This window comes from Propithecus coquereli, unplaced genomic scaffold (assembly GCF_000956105.1).
Source record: "Propithecus coquereli isolate 6110/MARCELLA unplaced genomic scaffold, Pcoq_1.0 Scaffold202, whole genome shotgun sequence".
NCBI lineage: Eukaryota > Metazoa > Chordata > Mammalia > Primates > Indriidae > Propithecus > Propithecus coquereli.
Window position 1 is genome coordinate 2,676,386 of NW_012145190.1, and position 17,306 is coordinate 2,693,691.

General features: G+C 51.0%; 1 protein-coding gene across 1 annotated transcript in view; it reads left to right on the top strand.

Annotated features, from left to right (window-relative positions):
- Positions 1–2,946: 2,946 nt before the first annotated feature.
- SLC43A3 (solute carrier family 43, member 3) overlaps positions 2,947–17,306 on the top strand; it is a 17,881-nt gene continuing 3,521 nt past the window's right edge. The window contains 13 exon segments of the mRNA XM_012643975.1: positions 2,947–3,164; positions 3,275–3,341; positions 3,575–3,846; positions 3,966–4,059; positions 4,377–4,506; positions 6,909–6,955; positions 9,232–9,308; positions 9,553–9,631; positions 12,121–12,178; positions 12,180–12,272; positions 13,360–13,451; positions 14,810–14,983; positions 15,184–15,303. Of these exon segments, the coding sequence (XP_012499429.1) occupies positions 3,757–3,846; positions 3,966–4,059; positions 4,377–4,506; positions 6,909–6,955; positions 9,232–9,308; positions 9,553–9,631; positions 12,121–12,178; positions 12,180–12,272; positions 13,360–13,451; positions 14,810–14,983; positions 15,184–15,303 (1,054 nt within the window). The 5' untranslated portion in view covers positions 2,947–3,164; positions 3,275–3,341; positions 3,575–3,756.

A 17,306-nucleotide genomic window follows, 5' to 3' on the forward strand; every position in this document is an offset into this window, starting at 1 on the left:
TTACATCAGAATGGCAACGGCTTGGAAGCAGGTGATGCCCGAGTGAGTGAGAGATGATGAGTGTTTGAATAGGGTGGTGGCCAGGGATGGATAGGAGAGATATTAAGGGGTGGGATCGATAGGACAAGATTGATTGCTATGGGCCGAAATCCAAATGTCTTCCCTTAGGCAGCCACTCTGGCCTCAAGACTTGCCACTCTCCTTGCCACTCTCTGCTCTAGCTGGTTCCCAAATGTCCTTGTCCTGTGGAGGCTCTGTGCCTTTCAACGTGCTGTGCTGGCCTCTGCCTGGAAGACCGTCCCCGCACTCCAGAAATCTCAGGTTTATCTGTCTGTCTCTCCCTCTAGAGAATGAGCTCCTTGAGGGAAGGCACTGAATCTCTTCTCTCCGAATCCCAGCACCTGGCACAGAGCGTGGTGCTCCAGGTATATTTGTGGAGCCAATCAATAAATGTAAAAAGATGCGGGGTGAAGGGGGAGGAAGTGAAGAGAACAGGGATGAAGACATCGGCTGCACTGTCAGACCTTATTATAATCACTCCTTTCTCTGATGTTACTGGTTAATCCTCATCCGAGCGAAGCATGAAGAGTGATCAGAATAGCATCTGCCTCTGCTAGCCTCTGGAACGCGAACCAAAGAAGACAGGAATGGTTCAGAGGATATTCTAATATTTTGTCCCAACAGTTTCAGTAAGCCTGTCTTGTTAGTAGAGGCAGTGCCTTCTGCATACATTGATGGGGGTGTCGGGTATTGGCTCTGAGAGCCAAGAGAAAGGTAACAAGATAAGGTGGACAGAGCCCTGGACGACCTGACCCGAGTCCTGTGCTCCAGTCCTGGATGCTCAGATAGCCCGTGAGCTGGGCCTTTCAGACCCGCTCCTGCAGATTTATATTCTAAAATCTCCCTCTCTTTGCTTTGACTTTTTCTGTTCCTCCCTTGCTACTTCCACACTTACTGATCCCCAGGTCCTCAGGAGATCCAAACGTAAGCCAGAGCCGGAGACAGGGCTTGCATTAATTTCAGTGTCTTTATGTACTGTCGTAAAATAGAAAATCTAGCATCGTAAGTCCTGTTTGTCCTGGGCTGCTATGTTTTTATGTTTTTTTTTTTCCTATCAATTAATTTTTCAAGAAAAGGCTGTTGTTTCTAATGTCCAAATATCTGTTGTTGAGACTGGGAGTGTTGAGAGCACAGGGTTGGGAGTTGGGAAGGCACTGCAGCTTTGTAGAGCAACCTTGGGCAAGTTCCTTTGAAATTTCCTCCCAAAGCTGCTTCTCCTGGCAAACGGAAAATCCACTACCCTACAGTCTGCCTGCTCCAACTGCTCCCTGCAGGGACCTTATAAACCCATCTCATGCCTCTTTTATGACAATTCCTGTAATTAAGGTACTATTATCCTTACCTTACAGGTGGGGCAGCCAAAGAGCTTGCCCCAGGCTGTGTTAACAGCTGGGTGTCTGGGTTGCAGGACCACAGCCACCCTTCCCCCCACACCATCTAGTCACTTGGGTGCTCACAGACTTTATCTTTCAGTTTTGGTGGTGCTCTGGAAAACACTCCTGGGTTCTGGCCTTTCACTGTCCTAACCTCTATTTCTTCATCTTTTAAAAAGAGGAGCAGGGTGGGCGCGGTGGCTCACGCCTGTAATCTGGGAGGCCTAGGCGGGTGGATCGCTCAAAGTCAGGAGTTCGAGACCAGCCTGAGCGAGACCCCCCGTCTCTACTAAAAATAGAGAGAAATTATCTGGACAGCTAAAAATATATATACAGAAAAAATTAGCTGGCATGGTGGCGCATGCCTATAGTCCCAGCTACTTGGGAGGCTGAGGCAGGAGGATCACTTGAGCCCAGGAGTGTGAGGTTGCTGTGAGCTAGGATGACACCACGGCACTCTAGCCCGGGCAACAGAGCAAGACTCTGTCTCAAAAAAAAAAAAAAAGAGGAGTGGGCTTGGCATAGCTTGAGTTCCTAGGCCCCCAGGGGATCCAGGAAGCTGGGGGTGGCGGCTGCAGACTAATATGCAGGAAGCTCTCCCTCAAATAGGGTTTTTGACTACGGGGAACCGGCCACACAGGCCGATCAAGACAGATGTCAGCTCACTTGCTCTAGGCTGGAAGTAACGCAGCTGGTTACCTCATGCTGATCGCAAGCTCCGATGGGCAATTAGATATGTCTTTGATTAATAAAAAATGGGGCAATGAATAAATAGTTAATCAATGCAGTCTGGCTAGAAGGCTCTTTCAGAACCGGGGCTGGGGGTGAGGTAGGGAGTCATCTAAGGGGTCCTTGGGGGGTGAAAAGGCAAGGCGCCCCTCCAGGAGATGGTTTCTGGAAAGCTCGCTTTCAGTCCTGGTTCTCCGCTCCCTGATTCTGCAGTTGGGGTTTTCCGGCAGTTCTGGGAGCGTAAGACGGAGAGTTGAGCTAGAGAGCAAATGAGGAAAGATGTGTTCCATGCCCAGCCGCGTGGTTGAGGTAAAGCACATGGCGCAGGGTGTGTGTGTGTGTGTGTGTGTGTCCCTGCGCCTGCACGCAGCGGCGTTCCCGCAGGGCGCCGTGAGTTCGTGCTCTTGCCGCGCGGGGGCCTGAGTGCGTAAGGCCACTGAGACTAACTTGGACAGCGGAGGGGCAGTCAGGGGAGGGGAAAGCGAACGGCTGGGGTTACAGAGGGAGGGAAAGAGAAGAGGATCCGAAGGGGAGGGTCCAAAAGGGCGCGGGAGGCCGCGAGACGCGAGAAGGAAGTGAGGGCGGAGGCGAGGCCTGCCCGGCCGCTGCCGGGCGGGCGGGGGCGAGCCGGGGACGGGGCGTGGCGGCGAGAGGCGCGAATCCGAACCCGGGCCCGCGTGGAAAGCGCGCCAGAGCCCGCGGGGCAGCGGGTAGGACGCCGGGGCGCGGGCCGGGGCGGGCGCGGAGGTCGGTCGGGTGCGCGGGCTGCGGGCGCGGCCTCGGGCGCTCCCCTGGCAGGGGCGGGTGTCGGGAGGGGGCCGGGGCCGGGAATGGCCGTCCGGGGGCGAGCGTCACGTGGGCTGCCCGGCTCGCTCTCCGTCGGGTCGGAGTTGGGATGTTTTCGACATTAGACGGGTCTGCGCTGTGACTAAGTAGCCCTGTGACCTTGGGCACGTTCCTGCAATACTCTGGAGCTTTTGTTTCATTGTCAATAAACTGAAGGTAACAAAACACCACCTTGGGCAGGCTGTTGTGGGAGATTGTGGCAGCGTGTGTGTATGACTTCTCCCTCGCCCTGCGCCGGTTCAGAGTGGCTGTTTGTATCATCTTAGTGGACCTGCGTTCAGAATTTGACCTCGGGAGTTCCTGCTTCCCCACAAGCTGCCGGGTAACTACCAGGTAAGTCATTCACCTGTGACTTCAGGCGGGCTTGGGGACTTACCTTATCTGCTGACCCAGATTGTTATGAAACGCAGTGACTGAGATGGCCTGTGAAAGTATTTATTCCCCAGATTTGCTGCCGGTGGTCGTGGTCATGCTGCCCCTTCACCCAGCCCACAAAGAACCCTTTGTCCACCTCTGCCTTTCCCACAAGCCTCATCTTCCAGGTAGCCTCTGCCTTTATTTTACAGGATCCAGAGAATCACCCACTGTTGGTTTTTGCCCAAGCCAGAAACAGTCAAGACCACAGAGCTACGTGAAGAGGAGGGCTTGCCAAAGGAATTTTCCAGGTGCTCAAACGCCAGGACTTGCAGCTCTTGTGGGCAGCCCAGGCGGACAAAGCGGGATTTGAGGATCTGCTCGACGCTGGGCCATGGCGGGCCGGGGCCTGTACGTGGCCACCCTGCTGACAGGGCTGCTGGAATGCCTTGGCTTTGCGGGCGTCGTCTTTGGTTGGGTTTCCCTGGTGTTTGTTCGCAGGCCAGGCGGTCTCCCATCCAAATACTGACCGGGCCCGACCCTGCTTAGCTTCGGAGGGCAGATGGGATCCGGCGCGGTCAGGGCGGGGTGGCCGCAGACTCCCTGGTGTTTGTCTTCAAAGCAGAGCATTACTTTAAGAACCCGTGTGAACCAAATGCTGGGCTGATGGGCAATGCCACAGAGCAGGCTGCTGAGGGTAGGTGCGACTCTTCCAAGGAACTTAAGTCTGGTTCCCAGGTGGTGGGAGGTGTAGGAAGGACCCTGCCCCCTGCCCTCCCTGCCAGCCTTTCTAGGGTGAGAGGGAGGCACATCCCTTTCCTCCACAAGGTCTAGGAGGTGCCTGGGAGGGAACTGTGAGCTCCTGAGGGTGTAATTAGGGGCAGTCATATTCCAACTCAGCGTAAGGAACAACTTTCCACCAGGCAAGCTGTCCAAGATGGAGGGGAGCCCAGGCAGGAAGTGCTCTCCTGGAAGGAAGGCTGGGATGGATGGGAGACCTTTTCTCTCCTTCAGACTGCAAAGCTCAGGATGAGACCTTCTCACTCATCTTCACCCTGGCATCCTCCATGAACAACTTCATGACATTCCCCACCAGCTACATCTTTGACCATTTCAAGACCACTGTGGCCCGCCTCATAGCCATGTAAGTCCCAAAGGCCCAGTCTGGGCAGAGGTGGGCAAGAGGAGTTCTTTGGGCAGCAGCCCAGCTTGGATAGAAACCCAGATTGGGCAACTGGGCAGCCGTGCCAGGTGCTGCTCACGGCAACCGTTAGGAACAGCTCCAGAAGGGTGTGGAACCTCTCTGTGTCCACCCTCTTCCCACAGCCTTGCTTCCGTTTCCTCACTACCTTCCCTACTCCACGTGAATGTGTCTGCTGTGTCATGTGTTGAATTGAGCAGGAGCCCAGGCTGACTTCCTCTGAGGGCTGGCCTGGGGCCAGGGTTATGAAATTAGCAAGACCTAAAATTGCTACTCTTTCTGCCTTCACCTGAAGATCCTTATCCTCATCTCTTTTTTTTTTTTTTTGAGACAGAGTCTCACTTTGTTGCCCGGGCTAGAGTGCCGTGGCGTGAGCCTAGCTCACAGCAACCTCAAACTCCTAGGCTCAAGCAATCCTACTGCCTCAGCCTCCCGAGTAGCTGGGACTACAGGCATGCGCCACCATGCCCGGCTAATTTTTTCTATATATTTTTAGCTGTCCAATTAATTTCTTTCTATTTTTGGTAGAGACGGGGTCTCGCTCTTGCTCAGGCTGGTCTCGAACTCCTGAGCTCAAACGATCCGCCCGCCTCAGCCTCCCAGAGTGCTAGGATTACAGGCATGAGCCACCGCGCCCGGCCTCTTATCCTCATCTCTTACACAGTCTCACATCCAGGTCGCTCGGGCTTAATCTTCATCCTCCTCACCCCCCCTTTAATTCCCCAGTAGCTCACCTAATGAAATTTCCTGGGTATCTCCAATGATAGAATTTCAGGTCCCTTCTGACTGGAGGGGAGACAGTGGGAGTTCCCGTGCAGATGACTCAAGGCATTAGGGACTTGATCTCGCCCACACAGTGTGCTGCTGCGTCCTGATCTCTGTGCTGTGTGGCCAGGTTCAGTGATAAGCGGTACCTGCTGTGGGCTGATAACGCCCCAGAGCAGGCGACCCTGGGGAGGCATGTGTGAGATCAGCTGTCAGAGAGAGGGACTCGAGGGCTGGCCTGGTCCGGGCCAGGAAACAGCTGGAGAGTAAGGCAAGTCCCTTACACGGTAAGTCTTTGGGTGCATGGTGACCGTATCTCGGTCTCTTTGGCCTTTGGCTGCCTGTGTTCTCCCCTTCCTTCCTGTGCCCCTTCCTTCTTCTCCAGCCTTAGGGCACTGCTTTGATTACCCCATGCCTTACAAGACCCCCAACAGCTAAGGCTGTGGTCCCCAACCTTTTTGGCACCAGCGACCAGTTTCATGGAAGAGAGTTTTTCCACGGGTGGGGCAGAGGGGGAGCGGAGCTCAGGCAGCGATGTGAGTGATGGGGAGCAGCGGTAAATACAGATGAAGTTTCGGTGGCTCGCCTGCTGCTCACTTGCTGTGCAGCCCAGTTCCTAATTTTCAGGGAAGATGATTTTTCCATGGGGTGAGGGGAGGCGGAGCTCAGGTGGCGACTTAGCCCGATTCCTAACAGGCCGTGGACTGGTGTCAGTTTGTGGCCCTGGAGGTTGGGGACCACAGGGTTAAGGGATCTCTATAACCTTGATATTATCATCCTGAAATCATAGCACTCTTAGATCAGTCCAATCATTTCCTTTTATAAAAAAGGCTTCTGGGCCAGGAGCCGTCTCTCACACCTGTAATCCTAGCACTCTGAGAGGCTGAGGTGGGAGGATTGCTTGAGGTCAGGAGTTTCAGACCAGCCTGAGCAAGAGTGAGCGCCCTGTGTCTACTAAAAATAGAAAAATTAACTGGGCGTGGTGGCGTGGGCCTCCTGTACTCGGGAGGCTGAGGCAGGAGGATTGCTGGAGCCCAGGAGTTTGAGGTTGCTGTGAGCTAGGCTGACGCCATGGCACTCTAGCCCAGGTGACAGAGTGAGGCTCTGTCTCAAAAATAAAATAAAATAAATACAATAAAATAAAAGGCTTCTGAAGCCCAGAGAGGGGCAGCACCTTGCCCCAAAGTCACACCAGAGGAGGAGTTTTAACTCCAGATTTTGATTTGCAGACCAGGCTCGAACTTCTTTCTCCAAGGGGTTGAGCTGTTGGAACTTCCAGATGGGAGGGCCTTGGCTCTGCCCACTCGGCCCCTGCCTGAGTCCTGAGACAGTCATTGTCCAGGACTCCCCAGCCTAGCCTGGGACTTTGGGAGGAGCAAAATGCACTGTCTGCGAGGTCAGGACCACATCTCAGTCTTAAGGCTTCTTGCACTTGGCATCAGTGCCCACTGAGCTCCCAGTTCAATGCTGGCTGAAAACGCAGTCCAGTCCTAAACTTGGAGGTTGGGTGAGCAGAATCATGTTTTGTCTCCTAGGTTTCTCCTTTCTTGACAATGTTCTCCTCCTGTTCTGTATTTCAGATTTCTCTACACCAGCGCCACACTCATCATAGCCTTCACCTCTGCAGGTGAGTGCTGCCAGGTGCGCGGGAGGGCACAAGCTCAGGGGGCACCTGGGAGAGGGGGCAAGTGCAGAGGTCAGGTCATGGGCAAGACACGGACCACATGGTTATTCAGAGATCCACAGCTTGAAAGAATCCTTGAGGGATTTTGAGTTATTGCTGGTCTATGAAAATAGTTTAGTCTGCTGAGAAAACGTGAAAAAGAAGGATGATGGAGAGGGATTGCTTTAGAGAGCAGATCTGATTCAAAACGTTACATCCTTTTTCTTATGTGTGTTAAAATGTCCTTTCTCTTTTTAATGAAATGGTAATATGAATGACAATTTTGAAAATATCCTTAGCAGGGTAAAAGTTGACAACTCTGCTGTACTCAAAAGCTTGGTTTTCATATTTTACCACTTTATAAAAGTCTGGGAATTCCAATCTGGTTTATCCCTCTCTCTCCCCCCAACCCATTACATAGAGGAGAAACTGAGGCCAGAGAGGGACCCCTTGCAGAGATTTGCCCAAAGCCACAAAGAAAGTGAGTGGGAAGTGGGCCTGGGCTGCAGGCATCCTGGTCCCTGGTGGTTCTGCCCCATCGCTTTGGTTACGCCGGCCACCAGATGCCTCTCAATATTCCTCCCCAGTGTCAGATCTCATGGCTCCACTTTTGGTTTAGGAAAGGAAAGTACGTAACTCTAGTGCGTGTGGTAGCTATCCTGAAGCCAGACAGCGTCATGAGGTCGTCTCCACTCATGCTGGGCAAACACGGAGGCTGTCTTCATCCAAACAGATCTCAGGAGATAGCCTGGCGCTTCAAGCCGGTTATTTCAAACCTCTTTATCAAGCCAGCATCATCTACTCTAAAAGCCTGTAAATGATTTTCGAGAGGCCGACCGTGGAGGTGGTAGCTGGCTAATGTTTGACTCACTTTTCTGGATCGTATGAGCAATAATACCCCCCTTTCCCCACAAAATAGCACTTTTTGTTTTTTGCAAAATGTGTGGAGGCTGCAGGGACTATCGTGAAAGGGATCTCCAGCCTTTAGTACTAGGAGAGATGTACATTTTCCAAAGACAAACTGGTGGTAAATAGCGTGAGTGCTCTACAATTTGCTCTTTGCAGGACTTCCCAAGGTATAGCACAGTAGTTAGGAGGATATTAAGGGCACACATTGGCGACATTAACTGCATTAACCAGCACTGAATCGCCTGGTGGAAAAGTTACTCCCTTTTTATATTCTCTTTCAGCCCTGCCGATTTCATGAAAGAAAGTCTCAATGTGGGGCCATATGATTTTAACACTGATGGCAAGAGCAGGTCTCAGGCTTTGAACATTCTAAGGGCAACTGCATCTGGCTACAATTTAGTAACATTGTTTTCCTTGTATTTATTTTTATAGTTACGTCCTATTCATGACAAACAATGCAAGTGTTTTCATCTACAGCAGTGATAGAAAGTGTTTTTTAAAAAATAGGGTTTTTGGGGCTAAAGCGAGTCAACTTAAAAAAAAGCAACGCATTTTAGTAAATAATAGGACAGGCATAGGTTATGGCCAAAATCATGAAAGTGGGCAGAAGTCTGTGGTCTTTGAGAAGCGCTAATTTATCAAGGGCTCCTCTAGGCCTTGAGCAGCTCTGCTATTCCAGACCTGTGGTAATGATTTGTTTACGTGTCAGTCCATTCAAGGGCAAAGAGTTTGTTTTACTTATCCAGCATTTCCAATGCCAAGTACAAAGCCTGGCACAAAGGAAGTACTCAGAGCTTAGTGAACAAAGGAAAGACTATAGCCATTTTCTCGCTGAGATCTCACGGCACCCCTGCGAGGTGCGAAGAGCAGGGACTGTCGTTCCCATTTAACAGATGAAGCGACTGAGGCACAGATTCAGAACCAGCTCAGGGTCATTCAATAAATTAGGGGTTGGGCTTGGGGCCTGAACTACAAAGATGAGTCCAGAGTCCTCTTCCCCCACAGTGTTGAGGATGAGTAGCAGGGGCTTCTCGTGGTTTAGAGAGGGAGGGGAGTAGTCGGTGGCTTCGCTTTGAGTTCTCTCTCTAACTGTAGGCATCTAGGTCTGCCATAGACTGAGGACCATCTTTGGGGGGAAAAAAGGGGCACAAGAAAACCCAACAAGGAAAAAATGGGCAACCCTGGCCAAGAACCTAAAAACCCTGAAACAAGAAAAAAAGCCGGCCCCGAACCGAAGGGTGGTGGGAAATTGGAAGAAGGGGGAACCGAATTCAGAGCTCCGTGTTTGGGTTGCACTGTGACACACTCTACCTCTGACTTTCATGCTCCAGACTCAGCTGTGCTGCTCTTCCTGGCTATGCCAGTGCTCAGCGTCGGGGGAATGCTGTTTCTCATCACCAACCTGCAGGTAGGAGCCTGCCCTAATCCCAGCCACCTACCAGGAGGTGGATGATGGAGGGGAGGGTGGCAGGTGGAGGGAAGATGAGGCACTTTCTATGGTCGTCTGCCTCAGTTGTGGTTGCCCCAAGCCAGGGTGGGAGCTCTTTGGGTAGAGGGTCGATTTGGATAGAATGAGGGTCTGGAACATGCTGGGCACTCAGGAAATATTTGTTTTATGAATAAATGATTCAGCTTGGTCCTATCTTTCCCAGATTGGGAACCTATTTGGCAAACATCGTTCAACTATCATCACCCTCTACAATGGAGCATTTGACTCTTCCTCTTATTATTAAGGTAAAAAGTAGCAATAGCTAACATTTACTGAGCACTTACATATGCCAGACACTTGTCTTGTGAACCTTGCATGATTTCTCTCCTTCAACTCTCTCATGTAGGAACTATTTTATCCCTATTTTACAGATAAAGCATTGAGTCTCAGAGAGTTAAGAAGCTTGCTGAAGGTTCCGCAGCTAGTAACCATGATACTAGAACTTAGCGCCAGGCCTGTCTGGTCTTAGAGCCTGAGCTTATAACCACTAAACCCCTTCTTCACACTTGCCCAGGTTTTTTGGGCAGAGGCTAAGGGAAGGTGTGGCATGATGTGCTTGGGCCGGTGCTGGGCAGAGGCTGAGAGCCCTTTGGAATGGCGGTGTTTGCTGCTGTGAGCTTCTGGTTTGCACAAGGAGGTGGGAAGTGGCTAGGGGGGCAGAAAGGACAGACATAGGCCTGCTCAGCTCTCCCAAAGGCTGATGTTGAATGTTGCCAAGACTGTTAGTCCGTCCACCACCATTCTGCTTTATTCATTGCTAGCAATTTTATCTCAGCAGTGACCTGCCCAGCCCAGGGGATGGATCCTGATTGATCTAAGCCAACCATGGCAATCCCTTTCTCCCTTGCCAGTGATGGGTAGAGGTAGGCAAGTGGTCCAGTCCTTTGTAATGAGATAAAAGGGGATGTGTATAGTGGAGGACTTGGGGGACAGTTCCTCCCTGTTGGAAGGTGAGAGCAAAGTAAAAAGAAAGCCTTCCTCCTTGGTCTCCCTTCTTACCCTTCCTCTTTAAATGTTGCAGTGGGAGGATGTGATAGTTGGAGTTGTGGCAGCCATGCTTTGACTATGAGGCAACAAGCTGAAGGACAAAAGCCAACACCCTAAAGATGGCTGAGTGAGAGGAATGAAAGAGTGTGGGGCCCAAGCTGCCTAACCTGGGACTTCCCTCTGGGCTTTGTGTCAACCTGTGGGCCATCGGGGAAGAGAAGAGGGTCTCTAGCTGTCACTACCCAGATATGAGCCTAGATTAGTCCCATAAGCACCTCGGCCCTGGGACACCCAAGCCTTTCTACTCCTGGTACAAAAGCCACTTTGCAGGTTCTTGCTTCTTCCCCTGGGTGCGCATCCCTTTCTCTCCTCTCTCTTTAGAGTTGGCAGGGAAAAGGGTGCTGGACCAGGAGCTGGAATTTTCGGTTTAATCTGACTTGGCTGCTGCTTACTCTGACCTTGGACAATTCATTGCTCCTCTCTGGACCTCAGTGTCATCCTCTGTAAAATAGGGAGGTTGGGCTAGATCAGTGGTTTTTTTTTTTTTTTGAGACAGAGTCTCACTGTGTTGCCCGGGCTAGAGTGCCGTGGCGTCAGCCTAGCTCACAGCAACCTCAGACTCCTGGGCTCAAGCGATCCTCCTGCCTCAGCCTCCCTAGATCAGTGGTTTTCAAACTAGGTGTCAGGAACTTAGGAGCTCCCTTTGGTGTTTTGTCAGTCACCGAGAAGTATGCAGGGGAGGTTGAGTGGGCAGCTCCCCGTTGATGTGTTTTGTAAGTTGACTTTTTGTGTAAAATGATGTTTGATCAAAAGGATTTTGCTGCTCTTGGGGGAAGATGCACTGGGCTAGAAGATCTCTAAGGAGCCACACTAGGAAGCTCCGCAGGCTGTGGGGGTGGGTCACATGATGACTCCCCTGCTGCCGACTGGGCCCTGCGAGGAGGGCGCGTGTACCCGGCGTCCTCAGCTTCCAGGATGGTAGGCAAGAGCCTGCCCTAGGACTCCCTGGAAACTGAGGTTCCAGCCCCTGCCTCTTGCACTGACGTTACTATTTTTGATAAAATACACATAACATAAAATTTACCATCTTAACCATTTTTTAATTTATACGTAATATTTGTACCTATTTGTGGAATACACATGATTTTTTGTTATGTGCATAGAATGAGTAACGATCATGTCAGGGCATTTAGGGTACCCATCACCTCGAGTATTTATCATTTCTGTGTGTTGGGAACATTTTAAGTCCTCTCTTCTAGCTATTTTGATGTCTTAACAATTTTTAAATGTACAGTTCAGTGGCATTAAATACATTCGCATTGTTGTGCCACCGTCACCACCATCCAGCTCTAGAATTCTTTCCATCTTACGAGATTGGAACTCTGTACCCATTCAACATTAACTCCTCATTCCTCCCACCCCATACCCCTAGCCCTGGCAGACACCATTCTGCTTTCTGTGCTATGAACTTGACAACTCTAGGTACCTCATATGAGTGCAATCATACAGTATTTGTCCTTTTGTGATTGGCTCATTTCCTTTAGCGTAATGTTCTAGTGGTTCAATCCAAGTTGCAGCATGTGGCAGCATTTCCTTTCCTTTTTAAGGCTGGAGAATATTCCATGGTATGTATATAGTGCACGTGTTTAACCATTCATCCATTGGTGGGTGCTTGGGTTGCTTCCATCTTTCGGCTGTTGTGAATAGTGCTGCTATGAACACAGGTGTCGTGCTGACTTTTTCCTCCTCCTTCTGCAGCTGCTTTATGAACAAGGCATCAGCCTCAGGGCCTCCTTCATCTTCCTCAGTCTGCAGTACCTGGCATGTCACACGTACCTTCCTCCTGATGCCCTGGGGGCACATCCCCTACCCACTGCCCCCCAACTACAGCTATGGGTAAGGACTGTGATCTGGCCATTGCGGGCCAAAGGCCCTCTTCTGACCTAGGGTGGGAAGCAAGCAAGGGGTGGGACAGACAGGGCAGGACACACCTGTGACAGGAGAGGAGGACCGGTGCAGGGCTGTATCAGTTAGCCATTGCTGCATAGTGAACTGCCCCAAAACTCAGAGGCCGAAAATGCTACGCATTTACTATTTTTCACAAGTCTTTGGGTAGCTGGCTGGTGCTACTGCTCAGGGCCAGACTCGGATGGTCCTGACAGGGCTTGCTCACGGCTCTGATCAGCATCAGGCAGGTTGGCTGGGGGCCGGCTGGCCTAGGATGGCGGATGTCTGGGTCACGTGGGTCTCACCCTGCAGCAGGCCAGCACGGGCTTGAGCACACAGTGGTTTCGGGGTTCTGAGAGAAAGTGCAGCAATGCACAAGGTTTCTTGAGGTCCAGGCTTGGAATTAGCACATCACTTCTGCTGCATTGCCTCGGCTGGAGCAGTTCGCAAGGCCAGCCTGGATTTAGGGCAGGGGGAAACAGAGCTGCAAAGCCCCACTGCAGGGAGTGGAGGTGCAGAGGAGGTGAGGAAATGGGACCATTTCAGTGACCGCAAGGACTAGAAGGGGGTGTTCATTTGCTGCTCACTTCCTGTTTGTCAGACCCCGGGTGCTCTCTGATTTCATGCTCACAACCATCCTCTCGGATGTCCTTGTCTCCACTTGCGAAATGAGAAGAATGAGGCTCAGAAGGGTTAAGTCTGAGCCATGTTTCTGCTGCTGGGAAGAGGCAGAGCTGGGATTTGAACCCAGGCCTGTGTTACTCTTTCCAGGCCTCCAGTGCTTCTCAAACGTTGCTGCATGTCAGAATCACTTGGAGATCTTAAAAAAATAAAAAAAGAAAAAGAAAGAAAGGCTGGCTCTCACCCCCAGACATTCTGATTTAACTGGTCCAGACTGTACCTGGACATCGGGGTGGTTAAAAGGTGATTCCAAAGTGTGGTGACATTTGGGGTCCAGCCCATGATTCCCTCCAGTCCGAACCTCAGGTCCAGCTCACAGCCCTTGGCCTCGCTGGTGGGGCTTCTGTTTCCACAGCCTGTGCTCTGGGAACGGCCCCGCAAAGGAGGAGAAAACCGCTGAGCGTGAAAACGGAGCTGCAGCAAAGGAGTTCCTTTCACCAGAGAAAGGTGAGCCCTGGCTCGCTCTCCCGTCTCCTCCAGAACCCGCCTCTCCTCTTCCTTCCCCAGCTCCTCACCTGCCGACCCACTCACCCCCCACCAGAAGTCAGGCAGAGAAAGGACCTTAAGGATCTTCTCAGCCCCCTCACTCTATAGAGGGTCCAGGGAGAGCCTCTTTTCTGTCCTTGTCTGTTTTCTGTTCTCTCTTTCTTATCCCCCCACCCCCACCCCCGAAGTCTGTCTGCCGTGACTTGCCTTCCCTTCCCCCGCTCCTCAGTTTTGCCCCCTTCTGTGATGCCATTGCCCTCAGTCTGGTTCACTTGTCCCCATTTCTGCAGGTCTCCTGAGTCTGCCCTCTGTCATTGTCCCAGCTCCAATGCTGCCTCCTTTCCTTCCTCTGTCTGTTTTGGTTCTTTGGTTACAAACATCACAAACCGCAGCTGGCTACAGTGGGAATAAGAATGGGCCGGGGAGGGTAGAGAAAATGGGAGAGGGAGGTCAAAGGATACAACGTAGCAGATACTCAGTATGAACGCTCTAGAGATCTAGTGTACAACGCGAGGACTATAACAAAATTGTCTTGTATTTGGGACTTTTATTAAATGAGTAGATTTTAACTGTCCTTGCTACAAAAAAAAAGGGTAAATATGTGAGATAATATGTTAATTTGCTTCCCTATAATAACCATCTTACTGTCTGTATGTATCCTATAGTATCATGTTGTATACCTTAAATATACACAATAGAATTTATTTTTTTTTAAAGAAATAAGAATAGGATTCTGGGAAGCTTACAAAATCAAGGGGGAAAATTGAACTTGCCAGGCTCTAGGAAGAGTAGCACCAGGATACCTCTGGGCGTAGCCAGTCTGTCTCTTTAGGGAGAACAGTCTAATTGGTCAACCCTGGCTAAGGAACAGAAGTCTTAATTCATAGTCCCATGTGGCCCACAGAGAATAGGGCAGGGGATGAATTCCCAAGGATACTGGTACCAAAAGAAAGGGAGGGGTGAGGAGCCTACGGAACAGTAGCTGCCCACCACTCTTCCCCATCTCACCTCTGACTCTCTCCTCCCTTTGTCCTTTTCACCATCCTGGCTGAGAAAGATCAGGAAGGTGTTACTGCAAGAAGTGTCATTGACCAGGCTGTGGGAGACAGATCGGATTTCAGTAGACTGAGAACTTGCAGTGAGGGTCATTCAAGGTGGTGGGGCCGGGATGACGAAGCAGGGAGGTGGGGAGGTGCGGGTTCTGAGACAAGGGCGGAAGGAGGGCTTGACCCAAGGCTGTCCCATGAAGGCCTCCATGCTCTCACCCATCCTGTCCCTCCACTTCCCTTGTAATTCCTGCCAGATCCGTTCCCCATCAGAGATCCCAGGACCAGGGCAGCAGCAGAAACCCCGCTCTTTCTGGGGTTACGTCCTCTCTCGCCGCTTCGCCTGGCACCTGGTGTGGCTGTCTGTGATACAGTTGTATCACTACCTGTTCATCGGCACCCTCGACTCGCTGTTGACCAGCTTGGCCGGTGGGGACAGGGCGATAGGTATGTGATGGGGCTGGGAGGCAGCCTGTCCTGCGTCCCAGCCCCGGGAACTGGGGCCTCTGGCAGGGCTGCGCACTCCAGGGGAGGCTTTGAGGGTGGGGGAGGAGGGATGGGCAGGGCGAGTGCAGGGCGAAAGAGTCCTATCCTGGAAGGCAGTCCCGGAGCCCTGTCATCACCCGCCCCTTCTCCATCCTCTGCAGTCAGCACCTACACAAATGCCTTTGCCATCACTCAATTCTTCGGGGTGCTGTGTGCCCTCTGGAATGGCCTGCTCATGGACAGGCTTCAGCAGAAGTACCAGAAGGAAGCTAAAAGGACAGGTGAGATGGGGGTAGGGAGCAGGGAGGGGAGAGATCTTCATTTACCCCCGTGCCCATCCTCTCTTTTGTTCTTAACCGTTTCTACTTGCGCGCATGCATTCATTCATTCATTCAGCCACTAGTCACTTAGTGACAATTATGTGCCAGCCGTAGTGCCTGACGGCAGGGATTCACCAGTGAACAAGACAGACAAGCCCTTTAGTTCAGACTGTTCTCAATCTAGAGGATGGAGAAAGGCAGGTCATCAGGCAATTGCAGTCAGCGAAGTAAACCTATAGGTGGCCGTGGGGACACAGAACGGCACCTGTTCTGGGCACGGATGGGGTCGGTATCAGGGAAGGCTTCCTGGAGGAAGTGGGTCTGAGCCAAGACCTGAAGGATGAATAGGAAGGGAGGACAGGAAGGAGTGGGGCCTGGGAAAGCGACCGAGGAACACAGTGGGGTGGAGTGGTGACGGGGATAGTGAAACACTGAGGAATCGCAGGGGTCTGGGAGGTGAGTCGGGCTGGCCAGGGCTCGGAGCGCACCAGGAGTGGCAGGGAAGAGGCTGGGGAGAGGTAAGGACGGGTCAGGCTGCTTCCCACGCCAAGGAGTTTTGGGGCCCGATCCTTGGACTTGAGTGGAGAAGGGAGTTACCCTGGGGGCGTCTGGGGGAACAAGAGCGGAGAGTGACGTTTGCCAGCATGTCTCTTCTGTGCCCTCCCAACTGCACGCCACGCACTGCTCCTCGCACCCCCGTCGGGGATTTCAGAGCAAATCTCAGACATCGCGTCGTTTTACCTGTAAATGCTTCGGTGTGTGTCTTTAACAAATAGGCCTCTTTTACTTAAACATCACCATAGTACTACCACAGCTTAAAAAAAAACCAATTTCTTAATATTATCTAATATGCAGTCACTGTTCAAATTCTCGTAATTGTCTCGAATACATCTTTTTACAGTTTTTGTTCAAATTAGGATTTGTGCATGGTCCGTGCAAGGTATTCGGTTGATGTGTCTTCTGTATCTTTTAAAATCTTTAGCAGCATCCCCTCTCCCCACTTTTTATGTCTCGTTTATTTGTTGAAGAAACTGGTCATCTATCCTGTCGAGTTTCCCACGTTTTGGATTTGGCATCCCTTTGGCTTCATTTAAAAATATTCCTTTGATTATTTCCTGTAAATGTGTGGATTAGAGGCTTGGGGGAGACTCAATTTAATTTTTTTTTTTTTTTTTTTTTCATTTTTGAGACAGAGTCTCACTAAGTTGCCCAGACTAGTCTTAAACTCCTGGGGTCAAGTGATCTTGCCTCAGCCTCCTGTCAATTTATCTTTATTGTTACTTTTGGCAAGAATAGCGCAGAGGTGGAGCTGTGGGCTTCCTCTGGTCTCCCTGCAGCAGCCCCCCGTGTCTGTTGTCTCATTATGGTGTTAAGATTGATCAGCTGGTTCAGACGTTGTCAGTCTGATCCGTCATTATAAAGTTTCCCATCAGCCGTACTCCTCACGGTTTCAGTAGCCATTACTGATCAGTGCCTAGACCCGTTATTTTAGTAAGGTTGCAGCAGGAGGATTTTCTATCTTCACTTCTGCTTTTCATAGCTAGAATTCCTTCTGGACAGAAAAACTTTCCCTTACTGTTTTGTCACCCTGAAATAAATGCTTGGTTTTCCCCTCTATTTGCCAGTTCCAGAATAATGAGTTGGTGCCCTAGCAACCTCCAGGGGTGACTACTAGTTATTTCTTTTTTAAAATCCCATTTTAAATATAGTTGACATCTTTCAAGCTGTTTGTGATTCTTTTTAATTCTCAAATTGTCTCACCTTTGGCCACTGGGAACTTTACCAGTCCAGCATCTGTGTCCTTTAGGCAGAATCCCGTTAGTTTCAGACAGTGTCCTTATCTGAAATTGGCCATTTCTCTGACCAGCCCTGGGGCCCTTTAATGGGAAACGATATTTAGAGACTTCAGGCTGGATGTGGGGTTTCTCATGGCTCCTGGATTGTCATTGCTTTTGGGCCTTGGA